At 36.6% G+C, this 12,401-nt stretch overlaps 1 protein-coding gene across 3 annotated transcripts in view; it reads right to left on the reverse strand.

Annotated features, from left to right (window-relative positions):
- LOC133652613 (protein GUCD1-like) overlaps nt 1–7,478 on the reverse strand; it is a 14,398-nt gene extending 6,920 nt beyond the window's left edge. The window contains exons 1-4 of one of the 3 annotated variants that reach the window (XM_062051561.1): nt 7,383–7,478; nt 7,008–7,075; nt 6,807–6,891; nt 2,152–2,317 (exon numbers count right to left, since the gene is read on the reverse strand). In XM_062051561.1, the coding sequence (XP_061907545.1) occupies nt 2,152–2,317; nt 6,807–6,891; nt 7,008–7,014 (258 nt within the window). In that variant the 5' untranslated portion in view covers nt 7,015–7,075; nt 7,383–7,478. The other 2 variants (XM_062051562.1, XM_062051560.1) reach the window with 2 other exon arrangements.
- Between the last annotated feature and the right edge of the window lie 4,923 nt (nt 7,479–12,401).

Raw genomic sequence — 12,401 nt, forward strand, 5'->3', positions numbered from 1 at the left:
TAAGGCGCTTTTGGTAGCCATCCACAAGCTTCTGCTTGAATTTTTGACCACTCCTCTTGACAAAATTGGTGCAGTTCAGCTAAATTTGACATGGACTTGTTTCTCCAGCATTGTCCACACGTTTAAGTCAGGACTTTGGGAAGACCATTCTAAAACCTTCATTGTAGTCTGATTTAGCCATTCCTTGACCACTTTTGACGTGTGTTTGGGGTCATTGTCGTGTTGGAACACCCAACTGCGCCCAAGACCCAACCTCCGGGCTGATGATTTTAGGTTGTCCTGAAGAATTTGGAGGTAATCCTCCTTTTTCATTGTCCCATTTACTCTCTGTAAAGCACCAGTTCCATTGGCAGCAAAACAGGCCCAGAGCATAATACTAGGCAAGGCAAGGCAAGGCAACTTTATTTGTATAGCGCTTTTCATACACAAGGCAGACTCAAAGTGCTTCACAGACAACAAAGTGAAATGAAAGAAAAATAAAAGCAAAATTAAAATGCAGACAATAAAAATAAAAACAGTGTGGACGTTAAACGTTAAAAGATTCAAAGATTTAGCTGAAAGTTAAGGTAAACATAAAAGTCTTCAGTCTAGTTTTAAAAGTAGTCAGAGTTGGAGAGACTCTGACATCTTCAGGAAGTTTATTCCAGCTATTTGTTGCATAGTGACTGAATGATGCTCTCCCTTGATTTGAGTTTACTCTGGGAACCGCTAACAGATTGGTCTCAGAAGATCTTAGTGATCTAGAGGGCTTATATAGTGGGAGCATATCAGTGATATACTTCGGCCCTAGACCATGTAGTGATTTATATGTGAGCAGGAGGATTTTGAAATCAATTCTCTGATGTACAGGGAGCCAATGTAAGGATTTAAGAATTGGTGTAATGTGCTCACATTTTTTGGTCTTTGTTAGAACTCTAGCAGCAGCGTTCTGAACAAGCTGCAGCTGCCTGACAGTTTTTTTGGGAAGACCTGCAAGGAGACCCTTACAATAGTCTAGCCTACTGGTAATAAAGGCATGTACAAGTTTTTCAAAGTCTTGAGCTGACATGAGCCCTCTAAGTCTTGTTACATTTTTGAGGTGATAGTAGGCCGATTTTGTTACTGATTTGATGTGACTGTCGAAATGTAAATCAGAATCTAAAATAACCCCAAGATTTCCCAGGAACACCATTCCTACCGTCAAGCATGGTGGTGGTAGTATTATGCTCTGGGCCTGTTTTGCTGCCAATGGAACTGGTGCTTTACAGAGAGTAAATGGGACAATGAAAAAGGAGAATTACCTCCAAATTCTTCAGGACAACCTAAAATCATCAGCACGGAGGTTGGGTCTTGGGCGCAGTTGGGTGTTCCAACAGGACAATGACCCCAAATCCACATCAAAAGTGGTAAAGGAATGGCTAAATCAGGCTAGAAGTAAGGTTTTAGAATGGCCTTCCCAAAGTCCTAACTTAAACGTGTGGACAATGCTGAAGAAACAAGTCCATGTCAGAAAACCAACACATTTAGCTGAACTGCACCAATTTTGTCAAGAGGAGTGGTCAAAAATTCAACCAGAAGCTTGTGGATGGCTACCAAAAGCGCCTTATTGCAGTGAAACTTGCCAAGGGACATGTAACCAAATATTAACATTGCTGTATGTATACTTTTGACCCAGCAGATTTGGTCACATTTTCAGTAGACCCATAATAAATTCATAAAATAACCAAACTTCATGAAAGTATGTGCTCCAATCACTCTATCACAAAAAAATAAGAGTTGTAGAAATGATTGTAAACTCAAGACAGCCATGACCTTATGTCCTTCACAAGTGTATGTCAACTTTTGACCACGACTGTATATACGCTCCAAAAGGAGGTATCAGCCCATCCAAACACAATGAACACTTATAATTTTACTTGGTTCCATTTCTGGTAATGTGGATTGTTTAAAGTTTGTATGTTAATTAAAGATTAATTTAGATATTGGATCAAGTAAATATGCTTTTGTAACAGAACAAAATGAGGAAATTATAAGAATAATTATAAAAGCACTGAACACAAAGGGGCTTAAGAACACAGAAACCCTTATGCTAAAATATGAGGGTTAGAGAAGCTTGGGAGTCAGCTCTCACTCATCAAAAAGCCAGACTTCTCACCATTTGTGCAAATGTACCTGATTCCTAAAGCCCTTATCAACACCCAGTGTCTGCGTGTAGAAGCAATGCTTGATTCCTAGATGGCACATGAGGTAGGCCAGGTCAATAGTCCACACGCTCTCTGTCATCTTCAGCTCTCCGCATGCCCTCTGAAACTCCTCATCGCTGATGGGATGCAGATACCTGCCACAGGACAGTCACAGGCTCACTCATACTCCTTCTTCTACTCACTAAAAGCTTATACTGTAGATATTGTTTACTTACGGTGGCAATAGATGGATTTTAATATCAGAGGTTTCATGTACATTAACATTTATATCTGTGTCTGCTTGGTGAGTTTTGTGCATGACAGTGAACTTTCAGAAATACACTAAACCCCAAATTGTGGACTGCTGTAAAGATGGCAGTTCTGTAACTTTAGCGGAAGCAGAGAGGTTTCCAAAGCTGAAACTAATGAAGACAGAACTGAGGCTTAATCGGTCTCTCAAGAACGCCTCTCTGCCCTGTTATCAGCATCAACCATGTCATTGCTGAACACATTTCATATGATGACATTGTTGATGACTTTGCATCAAGGAAAGACAGATTATATTCGGATGGCAATTATAGATCTAGTTTCGTTTTACAGTGTTCAAAAAAGTATGCCTCCTCTAGATAAAAAATAAAATAATATATATATATATATATATACATACATATATATATATATACACATACACACATATATGTGTGTGTATGTGTATGTATATATGTATATATATACATACATAAATACATATATATACATACATACATACATATATATACATATATATATATATATATATATATATATATATATATATATATATATATGTACACACATATAAATACATACATACACATATATATATATATAATATATATATATATACATACATATGTGTGTATATATGTATGTGTGTATATATATATATATATATATATATATAAATATATTAGGGGTGTGGGGAAAAATCGATTCGAATTCGAATCGCGATTGTCATGTTGTGCGATTCAGAATCGATCCTCATTTTGAAAAAAATCGATTTTTTAATTTTATTTTTATTTTTTTATTTAAATTAATCAATCCAACAAAACAATACCCAGCAATACCATAACAATGCAATCCAATTCCAAAACCAAACACGACCCAACAACACTCAGAACTGCAATAAACAGAGCAATTGAGAGGAGACACAAACACGACACAGAACAAACCAAAAGTAGTGAAACAAAAATGAATATTATCAACAACAGTATCAAGTTACAATTTCAACATAGCAGTGATTAAAAATCCCTCATTGACATTATCATTAGACATTTGGATCCACTGTGGACTGGACTTTCACAATATTATGTCAGACCTACTCGACATCCATTGCTTTCGGTCTCCCCTGGGGGGGGGGGGGGGGGGGGGGGGTTACCCACATATGCGGTCCTCTCCAAGGTTTCTCATAGTCATTCACCGACGTCCCACTGGGGTGAGTTTTTCCTTGCCCGTATGTGGGCTCTGTACCGAGGATGTCATTGTGGCTTGTGCAGCCCTTTGAGACACTTGTGATTTAGGGCTATATAAATAAACATTGATTGATTGATTGATGATTTATAAAAATAAATGTACAATAGTGTCACAGTGGCTTACACATGCATCGCATCTCATAAGCTTGACAACACACTGTGTCCAATATTTTCACGAAGATAAAACAAGTCCTATTTTTGGTTCATTTAATAGTTAAAACAAATTCACAATATTGCAATCAGTTGATAAAACATTGTCCTTTACAATTATAAAAGCTTTTTACAAAAATCTACTACTCTGCTTGCATGTCAGCAGACTGGGGTAGATCGTGCTGAAATCCTGTGTATTGAATGAATAGAGAATCCTTTTGAATCGGGAAAAAAATCGTTTTTGAATCGAGAATCGTGTTGAATTGGAAAAAAAAAAAGATTTTGAATCGAATCGTGACCCCAAGAATCGATATTGAATCGAATCGTGGGACACCCAAAGATTCACAGCCCTAATATATATATATATATATAAATATTTTTTAACCCAAATAGGTGAAACTACATAATCTCCCACGGCACACCAGACTGTATCTCACGGTTAAACTTTAACTACACGCAGCTCTAACTAAGTAAGTCAGACTTCTCAATGCAATGATGCAAATGATAAACAATGAAGATGGGGGAGGGGTTCTAGCCTGGCAAAGTCCCTTTGCATTCCTTTTTGACCTTGCAGCCTTGACATGATTGCCCCTGTCGGCCACCGTACACGCCGTGTTCCACGTCTAGTCTTTTGATTGATTGATTGAGACTTTTATTAGTAGATTGCACAGTGAAGTACATATTCCGTACAATTGACTACCAAATGGTAACACCCGAATAAGTTTTTCAACTTGTTTAAGTCGGGGTCCACTTAAATTGATTCATGGTACAGATATATACTATCATCATAATACAGTCATCACACAAGATAATCATCAGAGTATATGCATTGAATTATTTACATTATTTACAATCCGGGGTGTGGGATGTGGAGGGGTTAGGTTTGGTTGTTATCAACACTTCAGTCATCAACATTTGCATCATCAGAGAAATGGACATTGAAACAGTGTAGGTCTGACTTGGTAGGATATGTACAGCAAGTAGTGGACATAGAGAGAGAGACAGATCAGAAAGCATAAGAAAAAGTATCTACATTTGATTATTTACATTTGATTATTAACAATCCGGGGAGGGTGTTAGTTTAGGGTTGAAGTTGCCTGGAGGTGTTCTTTTAGTGCGGTTTTGAAGGAGGATAGAGATGCCCTTTCTTTTACACCTGTTGGGAGCGCATTCCATATTGATGTAGCATAGAAGGAGAATGAGTTAAGACCTTTGTTAGATCGGAATCTGGGTTTAACGTGGTTAGTGGAGCTCCCCCTGGTGTTGTGGTTATGGCGGTCATTTACGTTAAAGGCCTACTGAAAGCCACTACTACCGACCACGCAGTCCTGATAGTTTATATATCAATGATGAAATCTTAACATTGCAACACATGCCAATACGGCCGGGTTAACTTATAAAGTGCAATTTTAAAATTCCCGCCACACTTCCGGTTGAAAAACTCCTTTGGATATGATTTATGCGCGTGACGTCACAAAATCCACGGAAGTGGTTGCACCCCATCGACCCGATACAAAAACCTCTTGTTTTGTTCTACAAAATTCCACAGTATTCTGGACATCTGTGTTGGTGAATCTTTTGCAATTTGTTTAATGAACAATGGAGGCTGCAAAGAAGAACGTTGTAGGTGGGATCGATCGGTGTATTAGCGGCTAAGTACAATACTTACAGCAACACAACAAGGACTACTTACTACGCCTAGGCGATGCTTGCCGCCAAACCCACGGATGAAGTCCTTCGTCGCGCCGTCGATCGCTGGAACGCAGGTGAGCACGGCTGTTTATGGGAAGATGAGGGCTGGCTGGCGTAGGTGGAACGCTAATGTTTTTATCATAGTTCTGTGAGGTCCGGTTGCTAAGTTGCTAAATTAGCCTTAGTGTCGTTAGCAACAGCATTGTTAAGCCTTACCAGGCTGAGAATTTTTAACCGTGTAGTTACATGTACATGGTTTAATAGTATTGTTGATCTTCTGTCTATCCTTCCAGTCAGGGGTTTATTTCTTTTGTTTCTATCTTCATTTGAGAACGATGCTATCACGTTAGCTCAGTTGCTAAGTGTGTCACCGATGTATTGTCGTGGAGATAAAAGTCACTTTAAATGTCCATTTCGCGTTCTCGACTCTCATTTTCAAGAGGATATAGTATCCGAGGTGGTTTAAAATACAAATCCGTGATCCACAATAGAAAAAGGAGAGAGTGTGGAATCCAATGAGCCAGCTTGTACCTAAGTTACGGTCAGAGCGAAAAAAGATACGTCCATCACTGCCTCTCCAGTCCTTCACTGTAACGTTCCTCATCTACGAATCTTTCATCCTCGCTCAAATTAGTGGGGTAATCGTCGCTTTGTCGCTCCGAATCTCTCGCTCCATTGTAAACAACGGGGAATTGTGAGGAATACTAGCTCCTGTGACGTCACGCTACTTCCGGTACAGGCAAGGCTTTTTTTTATCAGCGAGCAAAAGTTGCAAACTTTATCGTCGATTTTCTCTACTAAATCCTTTCAGCAAAAATATGGCAATATCGCGAAATGATCAAGTATGACACATAGAATGGATTTGCTATTCCCGTTTAAATAAATACAAATTCATTTCAGTAGGCCTTTAAGGAAGTAGTTTGACATGTACTTCGGTATCAGGGAGGTGTAGCGGATTTTATAGACTAGGCTCAGTGCAAGTTGTTTTACTCTGTCCTCCACCCTGAGCCAGCCCACTTTGGAGAAGTGGGTAGGAGTGAGGTCTAGAAGTAATCTGACCAGCTTGTTCTGGGATAGATTTGAGGGTTTTGGCGGTGCTGGGGTACCAGGCGGTGCATGCGTAATCGAAAAAGGGTTGAACGAGAGTTCCCGCTAGAATCCTCATGGTGCTTTTGTTGACCAGAGAGGAGATTCTATAGAGAAATCTCGTTCGTTGGTTGACCTTTTTGATGACCTTGGTTGCCATTTTATCACAGGAAAGATTAGCCTCTAGTCCTGCAGAATGACTTACCTGAGGACCATTCTGGAGCAGGCGAGGCCACAGTCCCAGTGGTAAAGCTGGCGGACAACAGGTACATCCAGCAAGACGGCATCATCTTGGGAGAGCACAGTTGAAATAAAACTGGTGCAAGTGTGGCTGGTTTGAGACTTTATTAGTCTGGCGAAGCACGTACTGTACATTCAGTTGTTGACATCAGCTGGTGTCACTCACCTGTCATTCTGCCGTCTTCTCTCTCCTGCTGCCTCCTAGCGAAGTTGGCGGAACATGTCAACTTTAAACTGCGGCATATGCATCAACTAAGTAGGGTTTAAACTGAGGCATATACATCAACTAAGTAGGGTTTAAACTGAGGCATATACATCAACTAAGTAGGGTTTAAACTGCGGCATATACATCAACTAAGTAGGGTTTCCTCGTCGAGAGAGAGCCGTACGAACGTCACGTTACCTGCCTGGCTATCCTTATTAAAAATGATGTTTGGCAGGTTCAATGCTTATATTGGTAACATTTAGACCCACTCGACGGTTTGACATTTTACATTTCGACGAGGACGCAAAGATGTGACAACAATAAGACTTGGCTTACTTTACAGCCGCTTCCGGTTCGCCATTGTTTCTCTTCCTCGGTTGGTTGAATGTGGTGTCGCAGACAACGGGCGTGCTTGCATCGCCATCTAGCGGATGTAAGCGTACACTGTCTCATGCTTCTGACGCTGAATGTCAGCCTTGAAGGATTCGATGATGGAGAGGTTTTATTTTTATGGTCACAATTTAAAATAAATATATTTTTTTTACATTTTACCTGTATAAACCATTTGCATGGTTACCTTAAAATGTTTTGATGGTTATTATATTAAAAAAAAAAAAAATACAAAATATTATCTGTATGTGTTTTGTAGTTAGCATAAAATATATACATATATATTCTAAATAAATATTTTGATTACCATAAAATATTTGTATTATATTTTTTTAAATGTGTAAAATAATTTGTATAGTTTAGTCAGCAAAATGTGATGTTTTAAAAATATTAGATTGTATTTTTATAAATATATTTCACATGTAAAATATAATGAAATGTAAAAAAAATCATACATATACATATATATATATATACATATATATATACATACATAATATATATACACACATATATATATATACATACATATATTTACATATATATACATACATAATATATATACACACATATATATACATACTTATATATACATATATATGTATAATGTATGTATATATATGAAACTACATAATCCATGTATATATCTATCTATCTATCTATCTATATATATATATATATATATATATATATATATATATATATATGTATACATATATATGTATACATATATGTATATATATACATACATTATATACACATATATATATATACATACATACTTATATATACATATATATATGTATAATGTATGTATATATATGAAACTACATAATCCATGTGTGCATGTATATATCTATATATACATACATATATATATATGTATACATATATATGTATACATACAGTATATATATATATGTATACATACAGTATATATATATTTATATCCATCCATCCATTTTCTACCGCTTGTCCCTTTTGGGGTCGCGGGGAGTACTGGAGCTGCACATGGGCAGAAGGCGGGGTACACCCTGGACAAGTCGCACCTCATATATATATATGTATACATATATATATATATATATGTATACATATTATGTATATGTATATATATATATACATATATATATATATATATGTGTGTGTGTGTGTGTAAAACTTAACATTTTAATACATTTAGTATATTTGTATGGTCACCGTAATTTTTTAAATCATTTAACCCATATACAGTAATAACTTACTTACTTACTTAGGCCTTTAAATTCCCTAAGGAACATAGGTCATTGATGAAACTCCTCCATCCCCTTCGGTCTTGTGCACTCCGCTCCAGTTGTTGCCATGACAGCCCTTGCGCCTTCATCTCCTGCTCTGTGGTTCTTCTCCAAGTGGCTCTAGGCCTTCCTCACTTCCTCTTGCCTTGCGGGTTCCATGTTAGAGCATGATATATACAGTAATAACCATACCATATATTTTATACAGTTATATGGGTAAAATGTGAAAACCACTCCCCCACCACTACAGAATCTGAACATTTGCTCATTTATGTCCAATAAAACAGCTACTGCTTTCCTGGTAGTACTTTCTCCAAGACAAGGATCTGTGTCAGTGGTAATGTTATCTAGCAGTACATTTGTCTACACACTCAACGCTTGGAGGGGTTGAGGTCAGGGCTCCATTCAAGTTATTTCTGTGCGTTACCAAATCAATTTTAAACTCCTTTTATTTGTTTTTAAATGTCTAAACAACCTTGCGCCAACATATCTCTCCGACCTCTTTCAGCCTTACTGCCCCACCCGATCCCTAAGATCAGCTGCTACTGTTGGTCCCAGACACAAGGCTGAAGCTTAGAGGTGACAGAGCTTTCGCCGCTGCTGCTCCCAAGCTCTGGAACGACCTACCTCTTAGTGTTGGACAAGCCTACTCTCTTCCTGTTTTTAAATCTCTCTTAAAAACATACTTTTATTCCATGGCTTTTAACACTGAGTGATATCCATCCTGCAATGGCGCCCCATAATACACCTGCTGTGAACCTGTTTTTATGTTTTATTTATTTATTTTCTATCGTGTTCTGTTTGTGTTGTGTTGTGTTTGCTCGGTTCTCGTATTATCTTTTAACCTGCCCATTGTACAGCACTTTGGCTACCCCTGTGGTAAATTTTAAATGTGCTTTATAAATAAAGTTGATTTGATTTGATTTATTTCATGCTAAATTCACTTAACCATGCCTTTATGGACTTAACCAACTTGGAGTCAAGTAAATAGAACCTTTTTAAATTCGGAAACCGGTTAACTCCTAGTAGGAGGATATGACGGTGATAGAGAACAATATATCAGTACAAAATGAATTGTTTCCACAACTGGTGAAGATACTTATATTCTAAAAAATCATATCTCTCATTAATATTTTACTAGGACTAAAAGCAAGTGATGAGGACACAAAACATTTCCCAATTAAACATTATAATGGAGATATTTATTGTTTTTATGTAATAACAGCAATTATTGTACATTTTTTAATGAACAATAGGCGGAGTAAAAAAATGTCACAGTGGTTACAGTAAATTCAGTGTGTTTTGTTAAATGGTGTTTAATAGTCGAATGAAAGGGGGACAGCATGATGTTATGTCATTTTTGTGGGGGGAGGCTGCTTTTTACAAGAGAAGCGAAATATTTTTTTTTTCCACTGAAAAATACGTTTTGTTGCCATATGTATGCATCAACCAACAGGATTTTAATGTTTCTATACATTATACTTGTACATTTATGACTGTATAAAGTATACCCGTATATACACAAAATCAGGTATTCATTGTCATTTATCCAGTGGACAACGTTGGAGAAAAAAACGACAACAATCCTCAGGTACACACAGTTAGCACAATTTCTGTTTCAGCATTGCGAGGTCAAGCAATATGAAGGCATCTGCAATATATTACAGTGAAATAAATTCCGGAGTGATGTAGTTACTCCCTACAATCACACATAGTTAAGCAAGTATGCATCGTTTAAATGTTCCTTTTTACAGTGTCGTTTTATGGATACTCTTTGTAATGCTAACATGCAATGACTCATGAAGGCAGAAGACAAAAAAATCTCAATTTCTGGCTTCATTGTTATCATCTGTCAAACATCTATGACAGAAACAGCTGCGCCTGCTTGTTGCTGCCAGACCCAACTGTTCAAACATTTTCACGGGGCCATAAATGCTACTTTTGACACCCCTGTTTTAATACACAGGGGTCACCAACCTTTTTGAAACCAAGAGCTACTTCTTGAGTACTGATTAATGCGAAGGGCTACCAGTTTGATACACACTTAAATAAATTGCCAGAAATAGCCAATTTGCTCAATTTACCTTTAACTCTATGTTATTATTAATAATTAATGATATTTACACTTAATTGAACGGTTTAAAAGAGGAGAAAACACAAAAAAAAATGACAATTACATTTGGAAACATAGTTTATCTTCAATTTCGACTCTTTAAAATTCAAAATTCAACCGAAAAAAAGAAGAGAAAAACGAGCTAATTCGAATCTTTTTGAAAAAATTAAAAAAAGAATTTATGGAACATCATTTGTAATTTTTCCTGATTAAGATTAATTTTAGAATTTTGATGACATGTTTTAAATTGGTTAAAATCCAATCTACACTTTGTTAGAATATATAACAAATTGGACCAAGCTATATTTCTAACAAAGACAAATCATTATTTCTTCTAGATTTTCCAGAACAAAAATTTTAAAATGAATTCAAAAGACTTTGAAATAAGATTTAAATTTGATTCTACAGATTTTCTGGATTTGCCAGAATATTTTTTTTGAATTTTAATCATAATAAGTTTGAAGAAATATTTCACAAATATTCTTTGTCGAAAAAACAGAAGCTAAAATGAAAAATTAAATTAAAATTTATTTTTTATTCTTTACAATAAAAAAAATAAATTTACTTGAACATTGATTTAAATTGTCAGGAAAGAAGAGGAAGGAATATAACAGGTAAAAAGGTATATGTGTTTAAAAATCCTAAAATCATTTTTAAGGTTATATTTTTTCTCTAAAATTGTCTTTCTGAAAGTTATAAGAAGCAAAGTAAAAAAATTAATGAATTTATTTAAACAAAAGAAGACCAAGTCTTTAAAAAATGTTCTTGGATTTTCAAATTCTATTTGAGTTTTGTCTCTCTTGGAATTAAAAATGTCGGGCAAAGCGGGACCAGCTTGTTAGTAAATAAATAAAATTTAAAAAATAGAGGCAGCTCACTGGGAAGTGCTGCTATTTGAGCTATTTTTAGAACAGGCCAGCGGGCTACTCATCTGGTCCTTACGGGCTACCTGGTGCCCGAGGGCACCGCGTTGGTGACCCCTGGTGTAGCCTATAGACACAGTGCATTCACATCCTGGATTAAAACTGAAGAATGCCTCGCTGCAGATAAATTGTAAGTAGCTCCATTAAAGCTACTTATTCCAATAAAAAATGACAATATTTTATTTTGGGGATTACATCTTGAAAGGCGTATCTTCCCATATTCTTTAAAAAAAACAGCGTGCCACCTCAAATTTGTTAAATTCCTTAATTTTCCACATCGCCTTAGTAACCTAAAATAAAGTCATGAGGAGGAAGTAAACCAAACGTCAAATATGCATTCATACAAATCATTCTCAAGTTTGGAAAGAACAAAATAGGTTTCGTTCTTGTCTTGCGCTCCTATTTCGGTGGCTTTTCCTGTTTTGTTTGGTATTTTCCTGTTGCAGTTTCATGTCTTCTTTTGAGCGCTATTCCCCGCACCTGCTTTGTTTTAGCAATCAGGATCAGTTGTTGCTATCTCTTTTTGTGTGGACATTGTACGGATGTACTTTGTGGACGCCGTCTCTGCTCCACACGCTGTAAGTCTTTGCTGTCGTCCAGCATTCTGTTTTTGTTTACTTTGTAGCCAGTTCAGTTCTACATAAAAAACAGCGTG

Source organism: Entelurus aequoreus, linkage group LG06, assembly GCF_033978785.1.
Source record: "Entelurus aequoreus isolate RoL-2023_Sb linkage group LG06, RoL_Eaeq_v1.1, whole genome shotgun sequence".
In the NCBI taxonomy this organism is placed as follows: domain Eukaryota; kingdom Metazoa; phylum Chordata; class Actinopteri; order Syngnathiformes; family Syngnathidae; genus Entelurus; species Entelurus aequoreus.